Source organism: Sipha flava, unplaced genomic scaffold (assembly GCF_003268045.1).
Source record: "Sipha flava isolate LNK unplaced genomic scaffold, YSA_version1 255_pilon_pilon, whole genome shotgun sequence".
Taxonomy (NCBI): domain Eukaryota; kingdom Metazoa; phylum Arthropoda; class Insecta; order Hemiptera; family Aphididae; genus Sipha; species Sipha flava.
In genome coordinates this window covers 419,075-443,530 of record NW_020272908.1, presented here as the reverse complement: position 1 = coordinate 443,530, position 24,456 = coordinate 419,075, and the positions used below count along the sequence as shown (strand labels likewise).

Genomic DNA, 24,456 nt, shown 5'->3' with positions numbered 1-24,456 from the left:
AAACTCAATTATTAATATTATAAATAAAATAACACTTATAAAATGAATAGTAAATATAAAAATAAATAATATGAGTAAAGTAATAAAACAATTTTACCTATATAATATATCTATGTATATATAATATAAATAAAATAATACTTATAATATTAATGAATTTAGAATGAATTATTCTATTTATAGTTTAATTTCACGAATTCATTTACACTTTGATGTATGAAATGATTTTAATTAACTATTTCATAGACTTCCAATGAATTAAATAAGAAATATAATTTATTTACCTACAAAAAAATATTCTATTTTGGAATTTTAGATGAATTGATTTACATAGATCTAAAATCAAATTAAACTAGTTGTCTTCTTACTTTACAAGTTGAAGTTAGTGAGAAGATTATCAAATAATACACCATTTATATATTCATAATTCATGAAGTGTATCTTTATACCACGGTAAATATCAAAATATTCAATGTAACATATGTCTTATTTATATAATAAATTATTTGCAATTTTAAAAAATATTTTTTAGTTCAAAAACACGTTTTTACAAGCAAAAACAAAAACTATATCATTGCAAAACCAATAGCTTAGCTTAGTCTAAAATATTAATATCTATGTTATTATTTGCTATGGAAATAATTACCTGTCATCATACACGAAACCAGCTTTTAACGTATTATAGTTGACGAGAAATGCCAAAGCCACGCAAACTGAACTACCAGCATCCATGACTAAAACTGGATTAAGGATTTTCAAACGAAAAACTGAAATAAAATATAAAAATTGTTAACACGACTTTTTTTAATAAAATATAAGTTATAATAGGAATATTTTAAAGATCTTTCACTATTACAACGTTTTTTCAAAGACAAAACCAATTTACTTAAATGTAAGCTTAAAATAAATAATATTTATAGTAACAATTTAAAAGTAGTATCGTATTTAAAATATATATGTATGGATTTTTTATATTTGTAATAATTTCATAATTCATTATAATTATTATATACAAATATTCATAAATGTTTAATACAAAACCTTGTGAGCAACAAATACAAATTATTTTATACCAACTTCTTATTTTTATATAATTAAACATAAACATACATTTTATGAATATTAACGAAGTAAATAACTGAATTTTTACTAGTTCAACACAACAAATAAAAAATATATTTTCAGTGACAATTAACTAAACTTTAATGAAAAATAACTTTAATAAACTACTAAAATGAATCGTTTTGCCTAATTTTATTAGTTATAAATATAAAAAAAAAGTCTATATTGTAAAAATACAAAGTAAAATTTAAATAAAGAAGAAAAGAAGGATAACAGACATCTGGTATGGATTATGTAGAACGATGAGCATCCTTATTTTTTTCACCGTTTCTTTACTAATTACTTAATTTACATAAAAAATGACCAAAGTCGCTGGCAATCTTCTCGAATAACGTTATTATAATGAAACGGGCAGACAGAGTTTAGATCAGATTTTGGCGAAACCTTTGAAACGTTTTCCAACGGCTATTTCTAGATAGGAGTTGGTTTCTTGTTACTCTTGAACTTATTCAACATTAAAAACAAATTTAACAAATAATCATTAAAAGTATCTGCAAATATTTCAAAATATTACTGACACTTAATGTTGCTGTATTTAAGATAAATGTATAAAAGTTATATTAAAATTGTAACGGATGAGATGAGTACAAATTTTGAGTATAATATAAAAAGTTACTGTAATTCATTGCAGAAGAATATAATATTTTGAATTTAATGTCAAATTATCGCAATCTTAAAATGATCTTCAACCAACTTCAGTCACTAATATGTTGCATTTTTTTTGCTTTATTAAATTTTTTAAGCCTTTTTAATAAGACACTGAAAATTCTAATATCTTTTTGAGAGAATTATCTAAATTAAAAATTAATCTAATTTTTTACAGATATTTAAATTATATAAAAACACTCAATTAAATCATTAAATTTTAATACCAATTTTAAACTATACTTTGTAGGCAAATTTATTAAAAAAAATATACGTCAAACAAAGGAGCAGTAGTAATAATATGAGACATAAACGTATATTCGTAATACAATATTTTACAAGTCATCATACGTACACGTCAGGACAGTTGCAGAAATAAAATAAAAATACAGCCGATGGAAACGTAATGGTGAAAATAAAAATAAAGTTTTATTAACGAAATTCGTTTCGATGTTTGTTTTTGAAATCACTATTATTTTCAGGGTCGCATCTATTGTATTACAGTTTAAGTTAGATACGACCATCTCCGCCTCAACGTTGTCGTCACCGTGCGCCAGCTTATTAAAATAATATTATTCGAAACCGTTCTTCGTGGACGGTCAGAAGCACTACAGCGTGTACACAGCTATCCGTGATACGAGTTGTCAACGCCGTGGCGACTCTTACGGCTGAGGCAGTTATCCGCCAAGACTCGCGTTTGGTTGCGGGATAGGTTTATTGAAGACCGATCGTACGATTCGACGATTGATTGAAAAACAACAACAAGGCATACATTAGACGCGCGTTGCGCTTAATAATTATAATAATAATAATAAGAATATACAAATATTGACTTTATGAGACGCCCCAGAATAATAATAAATTAACAAATATTTTTAATATAAATGACCAGAAACTCATTCGCTGATCATAGACTTTTTACAATGATAATAATGATAATAAACGATTCGACTATCAGCCGACGATTGAAATTATGGACATCATACTTGACATCATGAAATTGGAGTTTCAGACAAGCAATGATGAAACAGCACACACAAACCGGGCAACACACGAACGTACCCGCCGTTTTGAATAGCGATGGCTAAAGCGCACACACGTTAATTAATTATGGTGGTGGCAAGGACGCACTTATGTCGAATGTAACGACGACGACGAAATGGCGTACACACCTTGATTAGCAGAAAAACAAAAGGCGACTACAAGTTTCAAAACGTACTCAGGTCAAAACGGCACTACGACGGGAAGAAAGAAAGTAAAAGACAAAAAAAAAGAAGAATGAATTGAAAAATGAAAAGTAGCGAGTCACCGCTGTATGCTCCCATCGATGTCATCGCGCACGATAATCGGTGAGATTCGAAGCCGGATCGTGATAGGCGGCGGCGACGGAGAGATCGAGATGGACCGATATCAAGCCTCTTTGGACACGCGAATCATGTGGCACAAGTGCCGGTGGTGCGATGCATGTGCGGCTCGAACACAAGCATTCGATAAAACACAACCCGGTTCACGTGGACTGCAAAACATAGCAAAGGTAAACACTAAACTAATTTTGATTATTTCACGCAGTTGTTTTTGTTTAGTTTGGCAAATCCTTAAGGTTACGTGTATCAGATAATATATGCAATATATTTTTATTTTTTCATTTTTTCGAAGTACCGTCTCAACTCTTTTGGACACCATCAACCGCTTCATTATGCATCCTTATCCGCAAAAATCGTCAGAACAGCTCCAAGTACGCACAAATTCACCGAAAATATTATATTAGGTAACACACACACGCGCGCGCACAATCTCATAAATACGCACATATTGACGCAGAGGGACATTGTCCCCTTCCCTCTAATCGGTTTAGAACCTAGATTAGTTTTGTAAAAGTCACAATGTAAAAATAATAAATAACACAATCTAATAAAATGATTTTGAAAACAAATTCATAAATTTTCTAGAGTATTTTATCGCCAATACGATATAAACAATAAACCGAGTGATTGACATCAACTGTGTCAAATAATTTTACCTGTAACGTACCATTACGTCGTGTATTTTATCCTGTTAGGTGTGGTTTTCTTTTCTTTTTTTAATTTAGGTATTTTATAATTTTTCGAAAAACGTCGAGCCCCTCCCCCTCCCCCATAAAACAAATTCCCAGACCCTCCACTGTTTACACTCACGTACGTCCTGACGACACGTTAAGTTCTTACGCGAGTCCGCTACACGTTAATCGCACTACGTTATCCGCCGTCTTGGGTGGTGGTGACGTCGGTAAGCACCACGAACAAGGATGTCTTGATTCGTGGTGAATAACGGAACAGCAATCAACTTTTATCGTGCGCAGTCCACGATCACGTCAAGAGATCGTCGGCGAACGATGATTATATACGCAGCACGGTTCTGGGCACGGGGTAATGGGACGAAACGTACGCGAGGGACGGTCGGCGGCGGCGCACAGACGCGTATTTAAGGAAAAACATGGTCAAAACCGAAATAAATAAAAATAACTGAATAAGATAACTATTGACGGTAATTTAAAGATTACATATCAGAGTACAAAGTTCAGTTAGATAAACAATCTTAGTGATGACAAATCGAATAGTAGATACCCAATCTATTTGTTCACCACAACTCACAAGTGAATACTATAAATAGTATTTTATAGTTTTGCCTTAATATAATTTTGTTTTACACTTCATATTTAAGTAGTTTATTACATTAAAAATAAACGTTATTTGTTAGTTATAAAAGATGGAATCTATCCCTGGAGGTAATTATATTTATCGTACTAATTTTAGCAATAAAATATAAGTTACTAAATATCATATAAAGTGTATAGTTATATATATTTTACATTCCGGATCAAGCGAGATCAACTTAAAATTGTAACAGATTTTAATAGTCATACTTATAACAAATATATTAAAGCAAAAAATATTTGCTAATATCTGCGATATTAGTCAAAATTAATTAAATCATATTAAAAACCTGTAAATATACAAAAAAAATATTTATAATTTTATTAAATATTTTTATATAAATTACTTATTTTATTTTTACTGCACGTAAACCTATATTTTATAGTTATTAGGATCATATTAAATCATAAATAAATTATTCTTTTAAAACTTATACTATTTAAAAATTAATTTTTTATATAGGATCTCGATGTAATGATATTGTTCTTAGTAGAAGAGACTTGTATACAATTTTAAAAGAAGGTTCAACAAAATCGAAACATCCACATGGAAATTATGAACACTTAACAAAATATATACTAGAAATTACTAAATATCCAAATGAATTACCGAAGGATATAAAAAAGGTTTTATCTTATTTTATTTCCCAGTTTAATACCAAATGGTCTGCATCATCTCGAAACGTAGATTATTTTTTAAAAAAAAATTTTGGTTGGTTGGAAACTAAAATAAGTTTTCCTATGTACAAAGCTTCTTCATTTTCTTCAAATGATATGAAAGTTAAGGGTGGAAGACCAAAAGTGGATTTCTCTAAGAGTAGTGAACGTACAAAACGTAGAAAAACTCAATTATTAAGGTCCGAGGTAGGTTCTTTAGAATTATCTTATGCGGCTCAGATGAATCTCCGTGCAAGTGGCCAGTTAGATGCTGCTAATGTGATAAAAGATGTGACATTAACAACACCTAAACGAGCAGAAAAATATAGAAAGGCTTATAAAGAAACGTCAAAATCAGTTATGCCACAGAAGTAATTACTATTGAAACCAAGAACAAAGAAAATCAAATAAAATCATTGATTCCTTCTTCTTTTATTTTTAATGATCGTGAAGTGGTAGTAAATTATCAATTATTATTTACAATGGTCGACGGAAAAGTATGCAATGCAGTGTGTGATAATAAATCCACGTTAAAATGTTACATTTGTGGTGCAACATCTAAGGATTTTAATGACATTAATAATATAACTCGTATAAGAATCGACGAATCGAACATAAAGTTAAATTTTGGGCTATCTATATTACATGCCTGGATACGATTTTTTGAATGTTTGCTTCATTTAGCTTACAAATTAAATGTAAAAAAATGGCGAGTATTAGATAGCAAAAGTAAGGAAGTTATTAAAACTAATAAAATTAGAATTCAACAAGAATTTAAATCACAATTAGGACTAATAGTAGATAAACCAAAACCTGGGTTCGGTTCCTCAAATGATGGAAATACGGCACGCAGTTTTTTTGAAAATTCTTTCATATCATCTTCTATAACTGGAATAGATGAAGGTATAATAAAACAATTTCAAGTTGTACTTTTAGTCATATCAAGTGGTTATAATATAAATGTGGATAAATTCAAAATTTTTACTCTTGATACGGCAAAAAACTTTGTCAATAAATATCCATGGTATCCAATGTCTACAGCTGTACATAAAATTTTAATTCATAGTTCAGAAGTTATATCGTCTTGTATCTTGCCTATTGGTCAATTGTCCGAGGAAGCGCAAGAGGCACGTAATAAGAATTTTAGAAAATATCGTGAGGACTTTTCACGTAAAATGTCAAGAAAAGTTACAATGGAAGACGTTTTCAATCGTCTTCTTGTATCATCAGATCCATATATATCTAGTATGAGAAACCTGCCAAAAAAAGAACTGAAAACTTATTCTAAAGAAGTTTTAGACTTGTTACAACCTCCTGATTATAATTTAGACACCGAAAAAAATATTAACGATTCCAGTTCAGATTCTGAATATAATTCCAGTACAGATAGTAGCGACTAGCGAATGGAAGTTTATTTTTTAAAAAATGTTTATTTATTTTTTATTTTTTGTATGTTGTATTTCTTATTTTAAAGATAATGTACAAAATCATAAGTTTATTTATAACTTGCTCTAAAAATAAATTAAATTTGCAACTTTAATGAATATTAATAATGTATTATCACCTTGGAATGTTATTTAAGTTATGACCATGTTTTTCCTTAAATACGCCACTGTGCGGCGGCTGCGGTGCAAAAATACGCAACAATAACGTAAACGGTAATACTCCGGCCGACTACGGAGTACACGTGCACAGCGTACGATAAGCAATGCACGTCGTCTATAACGTAGCACAGATAACGCGAATTTAAACGGCCAAATCCGCACCGTCGCAGCCGCCGAAATTAACGGAATCGTATATTATTTTTAAAGAGGCGCGTGCATGTGGAGGGGTATGCGATCTCAAGTGAAAACCTGCGTCTGCCCTTCTACCTCGGCCACGGCTGCAAAAACCTACCTTCCATCATTCGTTTCTTATAATATACCTTTATATAAATATATATACATAACTTTCTCCGTTACGCAATTTTATTCCTCCGGTACAACAGACTCTTTTGCGATAAAAATGTTGACCTCCGTGAAACGATAACTATAATCCGTTAAATGGAGAGGGGGGTGTCATATAGCGACCATGCACCGGCCAGAGGGCATGAAAAATAGGGTAGCAGCGTAGACCACCCCAATGTAAACAACTTCTCAGACGATTCCCTTGTAATAATATTATGAAAAAATAAATAAATGAACAAAACCAGACCATCATACACGTACACCCAACAGTTCTATGTATACAAACTCCAATTTCAAAATAATCTTTATGGTTAGCCTCCGAGGACTTGCAATGTGTAAAACTTTGATACTGTAATACATGATTCGTGCTGATGTCAAAATTACGCAAACATCTTCTACGGATGTCTAAGCATTATTATATTATTATTAAATGTTTAAATTATATAACATGACCATATATTTATATAATATATAACGTGAATATATATTTGCGATCGAGATGAAAACATTAAACGAATTCCATAAATACACAATTATTGAGAAGCCAGATTTATCTGATGAACATCGGGTATTGGCTTCTAAATCAGCTATGATGCTGCTAATAATAACTATAATTCTAGATTAATATATTTTATAAAAAAAAAAAAAAATCGTAAACATAATATATTCTAATAAACAATTTAAGTGAAACCTTGTGTGTTAAGGAATATAAACATTTTGGTTATTATTTATTGATATAAGATTTTATTATTAAAATTATTTTCTTTATTTTATTATGTATGTGTAACTCTTCTGATACTTAACACAATACATTTACAAATATAAAAACACATTACAAGTATAATAATACTCCAGACTAAGCATTTACTTATTTATTTATTTCTATACATAAACTAGTTATATATATATATATATATATATATATGTATTCATTCACGAGTACTAACAATTTACTAGTTTTTATGTTATTTTATTATTTTATAATTTTAAAACAATTTAATATTAAACATACTTTTATATTGATTATCACGCAATACATAAATAATTTTAAGTTTTAGTTTAAATATAGGATATCCTTATAATTAAAGTACCTCGTAAATATTGTATAACGTTTATTAAATTAATATAAATATTTTATAAATAAATATGTAAATAATTACTAAATCTGTAAGTTATTATTTAATATTATAACTAGTAATTATGATTGTAGTAAATAAAATAAATAATCAGATCCTACTTGTACAACGACGTATTCTATTAATATTTTGATTATTAATGTTTTAAAATGATTCTGTTATAAAACATAAATTATTATATTTTTCATTTAATAAATTATAGTAAAATTAATATAATTTTATGTAATTACTTAACCTAATATTTGTTTTCATTAATTTTTTATTTATAAATATTAACACAACCAGATGTTTACTTTAGGTTCCCATTTAAAAAATTAAACATGAAATATAAATGCACAAATAACTATAACAATTAATTATACCATACAGATATGAAAAATTAAAATAAATTATAAAACAAAATCAATTTAATTAGACTGTTTAAACTCTAAACAAAATAGTAAATAAATGTAGAATAAATTATGTGAATACGAAAGCAAAATTCATTCCTCATTTCACTCAATACCTAAAATAAACAACAAAATATAAATAAACATTTAATTGGAAAAGTGTAAATTACTAATTTTTCATATAAACAGCACATTTTTAAAATTTTTTTTTTTCAAATACTTTAACAATAATATTTTTACGTGTTCTGTATTGTAAATAGTGTATTCTAAAAATAAAAATCATTTATTATGTAAAATTGACAATATTGAAAATATATAAATAATGGTTTTTGAATTTTTTCTCGAATTCAAACAGAATTTTAAATTATAAAAACTTGAGAATCGTCTATTATTCCATATTTGTATTTCTTTTTCTGCCAAAAAATTTTAATAAATTTTCGTATTCCAACTTGATATTTTAAAATGCCAAGATCTAAATTTGTTTTTGTTAAATTTATCAATATCATTATAGTTGTTTGAAATCATCTTAAATAAACACGCCCAATACAATAGATTAATTAAAAGAAACTATTTATTCAAAATAACTAATTTATTAACTCTATATGATGTCCTAATCATTTATAAAATCTCTTGTCTCTACGAAAATACAATCGAATACTATTGGTTCTTAATAGTATTATTGTTATTTTATAAAATCATAATCAAGCATAATTAATTTTTTCTACAATACATAAATTATCTGTATTTTGTATAAGTATCTTACAGTAATACCATAATAATTATTTGAATAACTTCACAAGAGCATTTTATTCAAATAGAAAACTGTACAATATTTATTCTTTGAGATATAATATACAATTTTTTAAACAGATCACATTGAAGGCATAATTTGAAATTAGGTTGTTTAATATTTTTTTTACATTAAAATAATAAAAATTGACTGAAATTATTATCTTTGCGTCAATTCAATGCAGTCGTCTAAAGTCCGAATACAAATTTAATTAAAATTACTGTTTATGAGTCTAGAGCATAATTTTAGTTTTAAATTAGATTTAAAGTTCCACTACTTCCACCACAAATATTCGTTTACGTCTTGTTTTGCTTTTATTACAAAAAGTTTTTTAATATATTTTTTGTCAGCTTTATATAATATACAAAATATTACAAATTTTGAAATAAATTGAGATGAATGGCGAATAGTTAAATAAACGTTAGTTAGAAGAACAAAGTCACGTTTATTGCAACATACTTTTTCGAATCATTTTTTTTTTTTTTTTTTACTTAAACGTAATTTAATTTCACACATCATTTATTTTTCACGCAAAAATTATTAAATTGTATGATATTTTAATACATCGAATAACAAAATAAACTTAAAAAAAATCTAAATGTTGTGATCATAAAGCAATTAAATATTTTATTTTACTCTATTCAGTGATATTAATAATTTACTTGTGCAAATCAACTTATTATACACATAGTTTGTTGAATTCATATCGAATAATATAATGTGCCACCAATTAACTTTAGTCTATTAGCAACATATTATTTCACGCATACTAGGTACCTCCATTAGAAAATCTCTTTGTTGAGAGCACAAATTTTCTAAACCAACAATGATTAAAACTAAGTTTTATATTTCAGTTATTATCTATAAATTGATCAACAAATATATATTTTACATCGAAATACGTTTCATATAGAAAAAAAAAATAGCCGGCAAATTCAATTTGATAAAACTATCGTTTATTTTGCATTGGATTAATATTTAAATATAAAATGACTGTTTTTAACAAATTAAAATTAAATTAACAGTTATGAAATTTTCAGTTCATAAATTTGATTTCTGGTTTATTTTGAAGAATTCGTATGAATACATAGAACACTCTTACATCGGCGTGTGTACTAAATCGTAATGAAAAACAGTTTCTATTCACATTAGCCGTAAACGGAAAAAACGAATGCACATCAAGGCAAATTTTTGCGATCGTCGAAAAAATAATATTTACGATCGTATTGTATTACAATTCATCTGAACTACCAACACATCATCGGACGTGCATAACTTGGTTCCGTTGAATATCTCTTGGCTTATACAAGTAGCGTACGAACGCAGAAAAAAAGTTAAAATGACGTGGTAATATACTCGTATTAAACGCTGCAACGTGAACAGTACGACATGTGATGATGTGCGCATGATTACGCATGTGCAACATCGTCGTATTGCGTTCAACGGTTTATCACAATTGTAATTATGCACGGATCTTATCAAAACTACACTTACACGGAAAACGTGGATTTCCGGTTTGCGACGGGTTACCGGATTGGCGGTCTACTCGGATCCATCGCAAAAGCACGGCACGAGAGGAAACGAACCACGAAAACGTTTTAAACAGTTTTGTTTGTTTATTTTTATTTATTTTTTTCACCAACGTTTGTGCGCGATGTTATTACCGTCGGTGCGGACCCGCAGCGTTTGTCGAACGGTTGACGGTAACGTCATAAATACGAATGTGTCGGGTACGTGCGCAAACAAATAATTTGGACGGGCGGTCCGAGGTTGGATGGTAAAAAAAACGCTAGTAAAAACGTTACCGGACGGACGGGACGGGCATCACGCCGGGTCCCGTGTGCCTAACGTATGGCACCGTGAGCGAGTTGGGGGCAGAGAGTACGCGCGGGTGTCCGCGGTCACACGAGGGTTGTCGGCGCAGTACCTAGTGCTGGGCGCGTGGTCCGTGGTCGTCGGGGTTGCGCGCGGTCGCGATACCGAAACGATACTGACGTCGTCCACGTCGTCGTGGGTGTACCGATCCTTCCACGAGTGCGCGCGACGCCGACGGCTGTTGCCGGCACACAGCGGCGCGCGCCGGTCGTGTTTTACAGGGACCATGCGTGGACGGGCGACACTGCGGCCGCGGTGAAGACAGGAGATATAACGCGATATTTTCGCGTTTGGAAAACGTGGTCACGGCTGTGTGTGTGTTATATATTTATATATGTACGTGTGTGTGTGTGTGTGTGTGTGTGTGTGTGTGTGTGTGTATAATAATATGACATTACGCGAGGGGTGCGGATCGGTGGAATGAGGACGAAGAGAAGAGTTGTGAAAATAGACAGATCGAGGGGTGGTGAGAGGGAAGATAGTGTAGAAGAGCGGGTGGGCGAGGGAGAAAGCAGTCGTCAATGCTCTTTCAATTAAAAAATTCTAACATAAAAGGGGGCATGCTAAACGATGTAATTCGAACCCCTATTGTACGCGAACACTCGGTATTTGTACATACACACACATACATAAGTGTATGCAAACCTATAATGTGTACGCACACGCGCACACGAGCCCAGCTAATATTATGTAAACGCACGTATTCACGTGTACCGCGCTCGTAGACCCTGCACGTGTATTCGCACCCATCCGCCCGACGGAAATAATAATAATAATAGCAGCAGCAATAATAAAAATACCGTTTAATGAGCCACACACGCATTCGGAACGGCAGTGACGACGACGACAACGACGACTGGAATGCGAATGTTTTCACGTTGACTCGAGCGTGTGATCGTTTTTTACGAGATATTCGTATTGGGGTGCAGTATTTTCGCGGTATGACCACAAATACTATGCGCTTTGCAAATCATAATGAAAAAAATAACAATCTCCGGAAAACTCGTTATTTCGTAAACACAAACTATCGGGCACTGGGACCGAACTGGAAACTCGGAAACCCTTAGAACATTGGGAAACGTATGTGTAACGTGGACTAGTATCCAATAACTAATCGGTCCATAACATCGACACACTGTTTTCGAATAATTAGTCGCAATTCGGTCATAGGACCGAACAATACATTTCAACAAAAGATTTAAGAAGACTCAATGAGATCGCTAACATGGTTTGGTCATGGCACGTCATATCTATAAGACTTAGCAAGGCCGCACTCAGTTTTGCCAAATTTCGGGAAAACTTCGGTAAAACACAATTGCGCCCGTCCTACGTTTTTACATGAAAAAAACATAACGCGCCCAGGTAATTATCTCGATAGCACCCGGTTTTAACTTTTTACCTACAAAAAACGCAACATGAATGCGCCCAACAAAGTAGCTCGATAGAGCTCCGTGAAACGTAAGGTACTTTCTAACAATTTTCAAATGTACTATTTAAAAATACAGTTGGAGTGTAAAACTCAAAGTTTAAGTTAGGTTAGATTATCATTTTAACAATTTTTCTTCCCAATTTTACAGGCATAGAACTGACAGCAAAATTAAATTTTTGGCTTAGTTAAAAGTTGTTCCTCATAGATACATTGTTACAAATTAACATATACTTTTTAAAACTATTAATGCATTTGTTTGTTAATCAATAAAATAATAATATTTGTCCAAATATACATAATATATAAAATCACGAAAACTAACGCATTACATTTTTTTTAAATAATAAAATTTGTTCAAATATATGTATAAAAAATTATAAAATCTACGAATCACATTTTTTTGAGTTTTATACTCCAACTGTATTTTTAAATTATATTTTTGGAAACTGTTAGAAAGGCAATACCTTATATTTTACAAAGCGCTATTGAGCTACTTTTTTGGGCGCATTCATGTTGCATTTTTTACAGGTAAAAAGGTACAATCGGGTGCTATTGAGCTAATTAACTGGGCGCAATCGTATTATGTTTTTTTCATGTGAAAACGTAGGAAGGGCGCAATCGTGTTACGGCCGAAAACTTATTCTTCTGGGCCTCTTTATTTTTTCATAGTAAGACCTGATTATCAAACGATAAATTTGTTTAATCACACGTAAACATTAATGATTAAACGGTGTTGAATTTTACACCGTGTCGTGGTCAAAAAGTCTCGTTTCCAAATTTAAATTCCGACAAATTACAATTTGGATATCAATATAAATATCGGTGACTTTGTACACCAAAACTAAAAATCAGATCGAACAATATGTAATTAGTGATAGAAACACTACGAAAATATTTTTAATTAAAAACCTAATTTTTAAATGAAATTTTTTCTAATCATTTAATTCTTATCAAATCGTACATAATTATTATAATGCACGAAAATGTATAAAATGTTAAAATTACGAATTCAAAGTTATTTTAAACTACCATATATTTGAAACAGATTATATAATAAGATAGCATTAGACAGATGCTCCGCCCTCTGAAAATATTCAATGTTAAAATATCTTCTTTTTCTTATGGCTTTTATGTCTGTTAAGAGTTTTTGTCACCAAAACAACATTGTACCATCTGTCCCTATCCACGAGTCAATTTTCATTTATTTTAGAAAATAAAAAAAAAGTAAAATAATTTGTTTTGAAATTCCCACTTCTTTTATTTTTTCCAAGCTTGAAATATTATGACATCATATTGTACCGACTGATCATTTGCATCATTTTCATGAGTAGACAATTAATTAATTAATTAGGGATATATACTACAAGCGCAACAGTAAGGCTAAGGGGAAATAAATACCTTCAGTGTACATTTGAATTGAACGGTGCCGGGATTCTCATTGACAAGTAATGTGACTTTCAAAAAAATTTTTTTTTTTTAGCCCATTTTCATATTTATATTTTATAATATAATATGTAAAAACAAAGTGGTGCACTAATGTTTTCTTATAAATATCGGAAAATATTTTTGTGTATTCTCGTACTCTGAAATTTATAATTTTAAAAGAGGGAAAAAATAATTATAGAAGGAAAATTCAAAATTCAAAATATTGAATGGACCTCGAATATGTCCTGTATGTCAAAAAATGAAGGATTTAAAAAATAATTTACCAATTATTTATATGAATGTGGTCAGATAATATACCTACATTATAAATGTATATTAATTTAACCTATATCAAATACTGGACAATAATTACCAAGTATCTCTCCAAAATTCGGAAACTTATAAAATATTGTACATTAAAAGTAGGGTCGAGCTACTTTGCCCTTTTTAAAATATTTTTATCATTTTAAAATAAGATATATCTAGGTACTCATTATATTAACATAATGGATTGAAATAATGTTAAATTAATAATTACAAGTATGTATTTTTTAATTAATAATCGTATATTTCCATACTTTCCATTACTTCTGAGCTACAACAAAAACTTAAGCTTACAAATGCTTTCATTTCGACCACCTGTAACCATACATACATTTACTTGTTAGAAAAGTTACCAACAAATGACCATTTAATAAGGAAAACGAATTAGATTTTAAAATTTAAAAATTCTATTATTTATTATGAATAATTTAGAAATAACAAATATTAAAAAGGCTGTACACTGAATATTATATTTATTCGTAATGTAACTGACTGTGAGAAAATAATAGAAACATTTTAAGTGACTTATATAAAAATATATATAGTATCTTAATAATAATAATAATAATATATAATATATATATATATATATATATTACACATTAAAAATATAACCAACAAACCGATGTTTATATTTGTATATGACAGTTGTTATGGGTGTATCATGTTTTGTGAACAGGTGGTATACATCAGTTAATATAAAGTTGAAATTAAAAAGCAAAATAGGCTTTAAAATTCTTCTAGGTTAATAAACTGTTAAACTTGATAACTATTTCTTGTTTGATAAAAATGTGAAAACGAGAAATTATTCTAAATCTATCGTTTTCTAATAATTATCATCCATGTGAAAGAAATTAAATTGTAAACCTGTAAAACATTATTTTAAAATATCACACTATTGCTATATAGTTTACATTGTTTTGTGAAAAATCACATGAAAAAAAAAAATATTTTTTAAATCTATATTTGATTCTTTATTTTCACATTATTCAAAACTAAACTTATCCTATTAATATAAAAATTAAATGGTCAACAATTTTAATAAAGATCACAAGTTTTATCATTTTCTTTTTCATATGTAAAATAAATTTCATCATGTATGCGAAAATGTTTTTATAAAATAATTATCACACTATATAATATCATTTTTAAGATTTTCTGATTGTATCTTAGAATAACACATTACTAGAGCTAACTGTAAATATATTTTGCAACAGAAGATCGATTTTTCGATACTACATATAACTGTATACGGATATACTAATTATTCGTGTCGTTCAAAATTACAAAAATATTTATAATGACATGATTATAATTTTCGTTATTATATGCACAAATCTGTACATCACATAAAATTGCTATAATATTTTGAGATGACTTCAATTAAAATAAGTTTTTTTATGGGTAAATATATGATTGAGGATCATCTAAGCTAACGATTATCCATAATAAAGATAGAATGAGATCAAAAATATTCATCAAAAGGAAATTCATTAATTTCTATCTACTATAGTTAAAAACATCTGTAATAATTAATGTGATGAGTATAATATCATATGTATTTTATTTAAGTAAAATATATAATATGTAATGTGTAAATATTATTTTTTCAGAAATCCAGTCTTCTTAAAATGTTGTAAAATACAAGAAAGTACTATTAAAAAATATCACCTCTAAAGTTTTACCATCATCAAGAATTTGACGTCCAGGGCAATTGCCCCATTCTTTTCTCCCCCTTCCATTACTTACATAGCACTGTACACTACCCCAAATCGACCAATTTGCTTTTATATCGTTCAGCTAGGGAGAGGACAAAGCTTTGTTCACGGTTTATTGATCGAGCCGCGAGTATTTGCCCTGTTTCACACAAAACGCAATTACAATGGTCCTCTGTACTGATTTTTGACCTAGGGGTCTCTGTCAACTAAATTCATGTCCGATCGGGAAAAAAAGTATACGTATATTGGACGCCAAAAGTCAGAATACACACAGCCGTACGGTACATGCAATTGGGAAAATTTAAAAATAACTATTGTAATAATAAATATAATAATAATAAGAATAATAATAATAATAATAATAATAATAATAATAATAATAAAAATATAATAATTATAATAACTATTTATATTTTAAAATCATTTCTTTATTTTCTTTCACATAACCTCAAAGAATTAATTTAATTAGTGTCATCAATAGTATAATTACAAAGTAACATATCCAGTTGCATTTTCATACCTAAAATGTGATATTCTATTGAGATTGTTAAACTTTCAACTTCCTAATAATTAATAATGTATAAAATTATATACATATTATATATATATATATATATATATTGAAATACATTCTTATTAATAGAATTAATCGAGGTATTAAACAAAATATTTAGTTAACACTCTGGTCGATTTGGTTAAGAAATACCGACGTTAAATAAACGCCATAAAATCAATGCACAAAGTTTTTAAAATAATAATGTTTATATTTTTTGATTATTAAGTGTAGGTTGTAAGTAAGTACTAGTTAGTTTAAAATTTCAATTATTTTAGTTCAATATTTATGTAATTTCATTCATAATGATAAATCCTGATAATACCATTGGCAAACAAGAAAGCAAAAGAAAGCTTAAAATACAATGTTCTCAAAAGACAAATAAATAAACTCTTGGGCATTATTTGATTTTATTTCAAATGGTTCAATTACCAAAAGCTGATTAAAATAAAAAGCGTGGGATTGATTTAATATAAAGAATATATTTTTAGATTTTGTATACGCAAAGCCATAAAATGCACAAATAAATAAAATATTTTAGAATTTAAAACAATATGTAATATTGAAATTTCGTTATGAAAATTCACATATTTGTTTTATATTTTTTTAGTAGGAAGTAGTTATATTACATCGTTCCGTCTAAGTAATAAGCTATTTTCAATAATAATTAGTAATAAGTATTATATAACATAAATTTACTACTGAATAAAAACTAATAAATAAGGATTAAATTAGTTTCGTTTTGAAAATTATATTTTACAAGAGACTTAAGTAGGTACATGATATGAAAGTTAAAAAATAAATCATGGAATACTGTAACTTCTCTATACCACAATCAATTCACACCTGCCAATAAATTACTTCATTATATTATTAGAGATACCATTGTTTTTTTCATTTTAAGGGTAATTTAATAGTTTAATTAATTACTGCTGTTTTATATAACTAATAAGGCAATTAAACTTTTAAGAAATAATCGAAGTTCAATGTTTGTTATATATATATATATATATATATATCAGTGATAGTATATGATTAATTATGCGAAAAATTACATAAACAGTGACGTAGCAAGGGTATGGTAACTATACCAGGGGCGCAAATTTGTCGTATTTTTATCCTACAATTAAATCGACATTTTTTCATTATACTTTTTGAAATACCTACGTAGATGTTGTCTATTTTTACACACTACGTGTGAATTTAATGATGAAATTATGGAAATAGGGTATTTAAATAAAACATTTCATATGCAGAAATTATCGATGAATTTTCCAGTCATAAAGCGAGAAAAGCAAATTTTCAAAGTTTAAAATTAACACTGTAAAAATAACTTATAAATATATATTATATACTTAAAAATATTAGTAAAATTTAAGGTTAAAAAAAATATCATAACATCAAGAAAAAAAGGTTAAAAAAATGATTAGAAAGATAACTTTTTCTAAGTTTGCCAATGGTGCTAACCAGTTTTCCTACGCCACTGATTATAAACAGAAATAGTCGTTGGTTTACTTCAAGTTATAGTATTAAGATTTAACTTACTATCGGTTAAAGTATCAATGTCAGTGAAATCCTTATTTACCCGAATCGATTATTAAGAATAATTAAAATACATTTTTAAACTGATGTTATGTATAGATAATAAATATAATTCAATATACAGTTGACTCTCGATAATTCGAAACATTCGGTAATTTAAAGTCAATGCTTTGTAGTAAACCCAATGCTCAGCATAATCTAATAATGTGATACAAATTAGTATAAGTACCTATTAATAAATATTTATTTTTATTATTTAATGTAAACACCCAGTAAATGTGTTGTATAAATGATTATATGAATATTATATGATGCTTATACAATGTTATGTAAAATTATATAAATGGTATATAAATAATGTGATATAAAATAGTATAAGTATTAAAAAAGATGTTACGCGAAATACATGCAGGGTAAAAGTGAAAACAACAAGTAGTTATTCACCTTTTAACATAATAATGTTAAATCCACAGTAAAAGAAAGTAATATTAGAATTACACCACTTTTACGTCATTGGAACTCATATAAATACAGGTAGAGCATTTGGCATTAATCAGAAGTAGATAGATAGTTCTAATAGACAGTGTTATACTGGTCATTTCCTTTTTTAATAAATTATTACTCGTCGTGGACATTGTTACAGCCACATCGCCGCGAGTACATAATTCTTGACCCAAAATAAACCGTTCTTTATTTTTTTTTTTTTTTTTTAAACTGTTCGTTATTTTTATTGTGGTAAATTAATAAAAACAAGAAGTTTTACAAATGTTAACGTATAATTATTTAATTATTCAAATTACCTATATATCTCTCTTACGTCTCAAGATAACATCAAACGTACTACGTCATTAAATAATTAATGTGGTACCGATCGTAGTGTCCTACACAACGATCACTACAGCTTGGTCCCTTGAAAATCACGCGGTAATTCGAATAAAAACAATGCATTTAAATACAATCAGTAATTCGAAATTAAGTTTTGGGAAAACTTGCAACTAACACGTGACAATTCGAAGTATTATCCGTTCAACGCTCGGTAATTCAAATTCTATTTAGAAAATTTATTTTATCTTTATTCTTATAATCTGATTTGTTAATAATTTACTATACAATGGTGTAGAAATTTAGCGTATTATTTTCAATAACTATAGAATTATTATTGTAAAAACTTTATCGTTTTATTCCTTAATCGTAATTTATCTCTTCGATAGCCATCAGCCGAATGTAGTTTTGTTTCGTTTGGTCAGTTGTAAAGTTCTTGTGATGAGTACGTCAAATTCAAAAAATACTATTGAAAAAATGAAACTTAATTCAATGAAGCAAAAAACCATTACAGATTTCTTCAAAATTTAATAATTTTTTTATAGTAATAATTTAATTTACATAGTATAATTATTATATAGTTAAAATTTAAATTTTAAAAACAATAAATAACTAATACCAACTAATTTGCAGAAATAATTAATAATAATGTACAATAAAAAACAATATTTTTCTCTTAACTCAGTAATTCCAATTTTATTTTTGCTCTCTCGTTTTTTCGAACTACTCAATAATTCGAACTCTCGGTGATTAGAAATTTTTCAACAGTCCCGTAAACTTCGAATTACCGACTGAGTCGACTATACATAGATAATATATCAAATTCATAGTTTTTATTTTAAATACTTTGAGTGATTCTATTGAATAATGAAACTAAAGTAAAATGTATAGTTAATACATTAAATATTTCGAACAATTTTTTTATTTCTAATGATAAATCTTAATTTTTTTTTTTTAATTTCTTTATTTTATACATTATTTATATATTATTTTATATAATTTATTTTATTTGGTAATTATTTTCTTTTTCACTTTCCTTTTCCTTCACTTCTTCATTATTATGTAAAAGCACTTGAAGTTTTATATTATTGCTACAAGTACTCGCTCAATAATCAGGTGCTCAATTATCAGTGTCACTCGATTTTCAGAAGTTTAACTGTCTGTGCTTAAATGTCTTGCGCTTCATTTTCCGCGCTCAAATGTAGGATTACCAATATATTTATAATCATTTTATAATTCATACTTATTCTCCATGAATCTAATAAATCTAATTTATTATTTGGTTGACCTATCTTTTGATAACACGTATTATCATAAGTATTACGGTTACGTAACATGTTAAAATATTTTAATATTATGTTCATTAATTAACAACACGTTTTTGCAATTTTATGGTTGATTTCTATTTTTATAAGACCTAGTTACAACATTTAGAAAAATCTATGGTTCTTCTAAATAAATGGTTCAGAAAAGTTAACCAATGTTAATTGACCAGAAACCACAACTGATTAATGATCGTACTATTTTAGGCCATCTACACTAGAACAATTAAGATTCGTTGGGTAATTATAATTATCAATACACTATAAGCTTTAAGTGGCTTACTAAAAACTATACCAAATTTTTTTTAAATTGTACGTAATTAATTGTTTCAAAATAATTCAATTTACGTACATACGCCAATTAAAAACATTATATTCTTCTTCATTTTAACAGCTTCTTTTCAACAGCTCAAAATCCCATCATCGCCACCACCAGTGTCTCTATCTTATGCCATTTGCGAATTTTTCCGGATTTTCTCTAAATCATTTATCATAAATGTTTTCCTTCTCTCGTCCGTTGTATTTCTGGGGAACTTTTAACGATAATTCTTTTTTTTTTATTACATGTTTGATTGTTTTTTATATTCTAACCGTAAAACATAACCAGACCATTTGAGTATTTTTTTTAACTGTCATACAATAGAATATTAGGTTTCTTACTGATATTTAGTAAATTGGTATTGTGTCACTTTTGAAACTTTCGTGTATTTTCGTTTCATTATTTTAAACAGAAACAAATATTTTGCTTAACACTGTTCTTCCCGTATTACGAAATTTCACATAGTTACTCATTGTAGTTGACCACGTTTCACCGCTATCTGCACTAGCTAAAATAACAGAAGCTTTACCTACTGTCTATTTGTTATGTCAATCCGGTAGTTTTTATTATTTCATATTTAAAGTTATATTATGAAAAGTATAGATGACATCTGACAATGCGCTCTTGTTGCGACATTGCATCATCTTCATGGAATCCAGAATTGACTTCAAACATATCTAATAATTCCTTTTGATATTTTACTTTTAAAATATTCTTATTATTACCTATTGAACATATATTTATATAACATAAACCAATACATTATTGCAGTACTCCAAAGTATCTCAAAACTTGGTCTAGGAGAACAACCATATAAACCATTAAAGGCCTACTTGGTACAATTGCCATACATTTTGTGACGCATTAAGCGTTAGAAACATCACTTTTCTAACATAAAAATTGTGCATAATAGGTACATTTAAAAAAATATGCAACAAGACATTGTACTAAAGGTAATATTGACTTTTAAATTTTTTTTTAAAATAGTTAAGATAAACGATGTTTGCCTTGTTGAACAAAACTATATATTTCTATAGGATTATGTTATTAAAACATATTTGTTTAAATAAATGTTAGTCAAATTATTGGTATGGTAAAAACTACTAACACTTATAATTTAAATAAATAACTCAAAAATGTATTATCATTAATAGCAAAAATTATATTAAAATTGTATAGTTAATATATTAATTAATTATTAATTAATATTTCTTTTTTAAACAGACCTTATAAATTATTATATTCTTATATTCATCATGTTCTATATCATTTAATATAATGTCGAATAGCTGTAATAAATTTTACCTTATAAAAAAATTTTAACGTTAAAGTCCTTCATTACAAAACGATAATATGTAATTTTTTGATTTATTGATATTAAAAAATTAAAAAAATAACAATAAATTAAATTCATATTTAGATAACAGTAACTTCTCAATCAAAATAATTTTAACATTAATACAGAGTACAATTATTCTTTCCATATGGGTAGACACGTTTTCTTATATCTATCTGAGATTAAATAGATTTAATGCTTATTGTCTTTTTAATCTATTATATAATTCAAACGCATTTTGACGATTCAAACGTATACTATATTTTTCACATAACATTTTACTAAAGCAATTTGCTATAAAGATACCAAGACAAATTAGTTGTATTTTATAGTACTGTTTGTTCTATTAATTATACTACAATTAAGACAACAAAATAAAAATGTATTACTATTTATTAACACTTACGTATATGTTGCAAAAATTAAACGACTTTAGAAAAACTGATTGAGTTTTTAATAAAATTGATATACTTTATCACTGTTTTGTGATGGTAATATTTATTGGTCTACTTTGTTAACCTTATTTTTCAATTAAAATATTAAATATGTATAAAATGTAGGTTATTTTGTACTTTACATTTTTGATACTACCATTGATTACATTATATGTATATATATATTATATTATATTATATAATCAATAATACTACAGTAATATATTAAAATTGCATGCATAAGTATGTTTTAATGTTTTAAAATTTATATTTTAACCAATAAAGTATAATGTATTATTAAATCTAACCTCAAAAGTTATAAGATAAATAACGCAGATATTCTCCAAACGAAATTACATTAGATATTTTATATATTAATCACTGGGTCACGTTAGCTACGCTATATGTCACTTTTAATGAGGCAATTATTTTTCAAGCCGATATAGTACTTCATTAAATATATATCGAGTATTTTTTACAGAAGGTGCGATTGAAGAATAGAGTTACTACGGCAATTGGGATGGAAAAATCACATCCCTGTCAATGGACGCACAATATATTGTCACCTGAGTCAACAAATCGACTAGCCCTTTTCCCTCTTCATCCATACGTATCGAAACTATAAAAGCTCATCAGGAATCCATCAAAAATGTCAACCTATGTTAACATTGGTACAAAATAACCTAAATCTATAAGTTCTTGATCGTATTTAAATTGATAAATGTAATAAATCACTTCTAAATTGTCACAAAAATTCGTCTAAACATCAATACTAAAAATAATTTTAGTGCAAGTTTGAACCAACATGCAATTTAAATATCATTTTAGACAAGACATTACAGAAATACAGATTTTTGGGTTAAATTTATTAGTAGATTACATACAATACATCAATCCCAATTCTTATTTTCAAAGTTTTTTTTTTTTTTTTTAAATTGTATCATTATCTTTTCGTAACTAAGAACCGCATTAAAAAAATATAATTCTAAGTTTATTATTAAGTTAATATTTTATATATTATAATTTAGTTAAAATAATTTGTATTATTAACACCTAGAGTAGAAAAAAACATTGATATATTTATCATAATAGATAATGTAATGTTATTTATTATGTAAGTAATATTTAAATATTTTGAATTATGTTAATATGTACACATATTTTATACCCAAAATTTTTATTAAATTATAAAACCGAAAAAAGTTTTTATGAATTGTAACTTTCTCGACATTTAAAATTATAATATTATTTTTGGGTGATATTAATTGGCCAAATGTTTGTATATGTGGGAGCAAAAGTTGAAAATAATTCTAAAAAATAAATAATATTATCAGTGACTTAAATGAACGTCCATAAATCTACATCTACATATTACATTAATAAACCAAGTTTAATAACTGTGGTGAAAAACTAAACATAAAAACCCGTTGGGGATTGTAAAGCAAAAATAAAACGATAGTACTTAACGTGGTATTCCAATGAACAATTTCGCAACGAGAATAAACATTGGATGAACTCTTAATTTCTGACCTGTAGAAACAAATTTTTCATCTGGTGGAGGGGCCCTTGGGAATTTATATAAAAGTAGCATTGAACCTCGTTCTGAATTTCCAAATTACATACAAACTGGATTTCGTAAAAATAACGTGGTAGAATGAATTTATTATGAAATCCCATTCACTAACCCTATTTTAGTTGTATTAAGGAGAATAAAATGGCCTTGACGACGTTCCCTTTAAATATATTTTAATAAAACACAAACCACCGAATTCTCCCTCCAATTCAAAATCTTTGTATTATTTATTGTTGACATGGGTGTATTAATAATGGTTCACACAATGGAACATAATATAATCTATATAATAACTTATGCGCATTTAATAAAGAATAAGAAATATAAAAAAATAAAACCATAAGCTTATTCAAAACGAACCTTAACTAATAAAAAATTAGTTGTAAATCCATTTATATTTTTGAAAA

General features: G+C 27.8%; 2 protein-coding genes across 2 annotated transcripts in view; one reads left to right on the top strand and one right to left on the bottom strand.

The window, feature by feature from the left end:
- The window catches only part of LOC112684690 (transmembrane and TPR repeat-containing protein CG4341-like), a 311,792-nt gene extending 300,408 nt beyond the window's left edge, over positions 1-11,384 (bottom strand). The window contains exons 1-2 of the mRNA XM_025556330.1: positions 10,872-11,384; positions 647-767 (exon numbers count right to left, since the gene is read on the bottom strand). Of these exons, the coding sequence (XP_025412115.1) occupies positions 647-732 (86 nt within the window). The 5' untranslated portion in view covers positions 733-767; positions 10,872-11,384. The remainder of the gene's footprint in view (positions 1-646; positions 768-10,871) is intronic.
- Positions 4,208-5,527, top strand: LOC112684693. The gene is made up of 2 exons (XM_025556333.1): positions 4,208-4,531; positions 4,923-5,527. The coding sequence occupies exons 1-2, from the start codon at positions 4,513-4,515 to the stop codon at positions 5,489-5,491; spliced, it is 588 nt and encodes a 195-aa protein (XP_025412118.1). The 5' UTR covers positions 4,208-4,512; the 3' UTR covers positions 5,492-5,527.
- Positions 11,385-24,456: the final 13,072 nt, after the last annotated feature.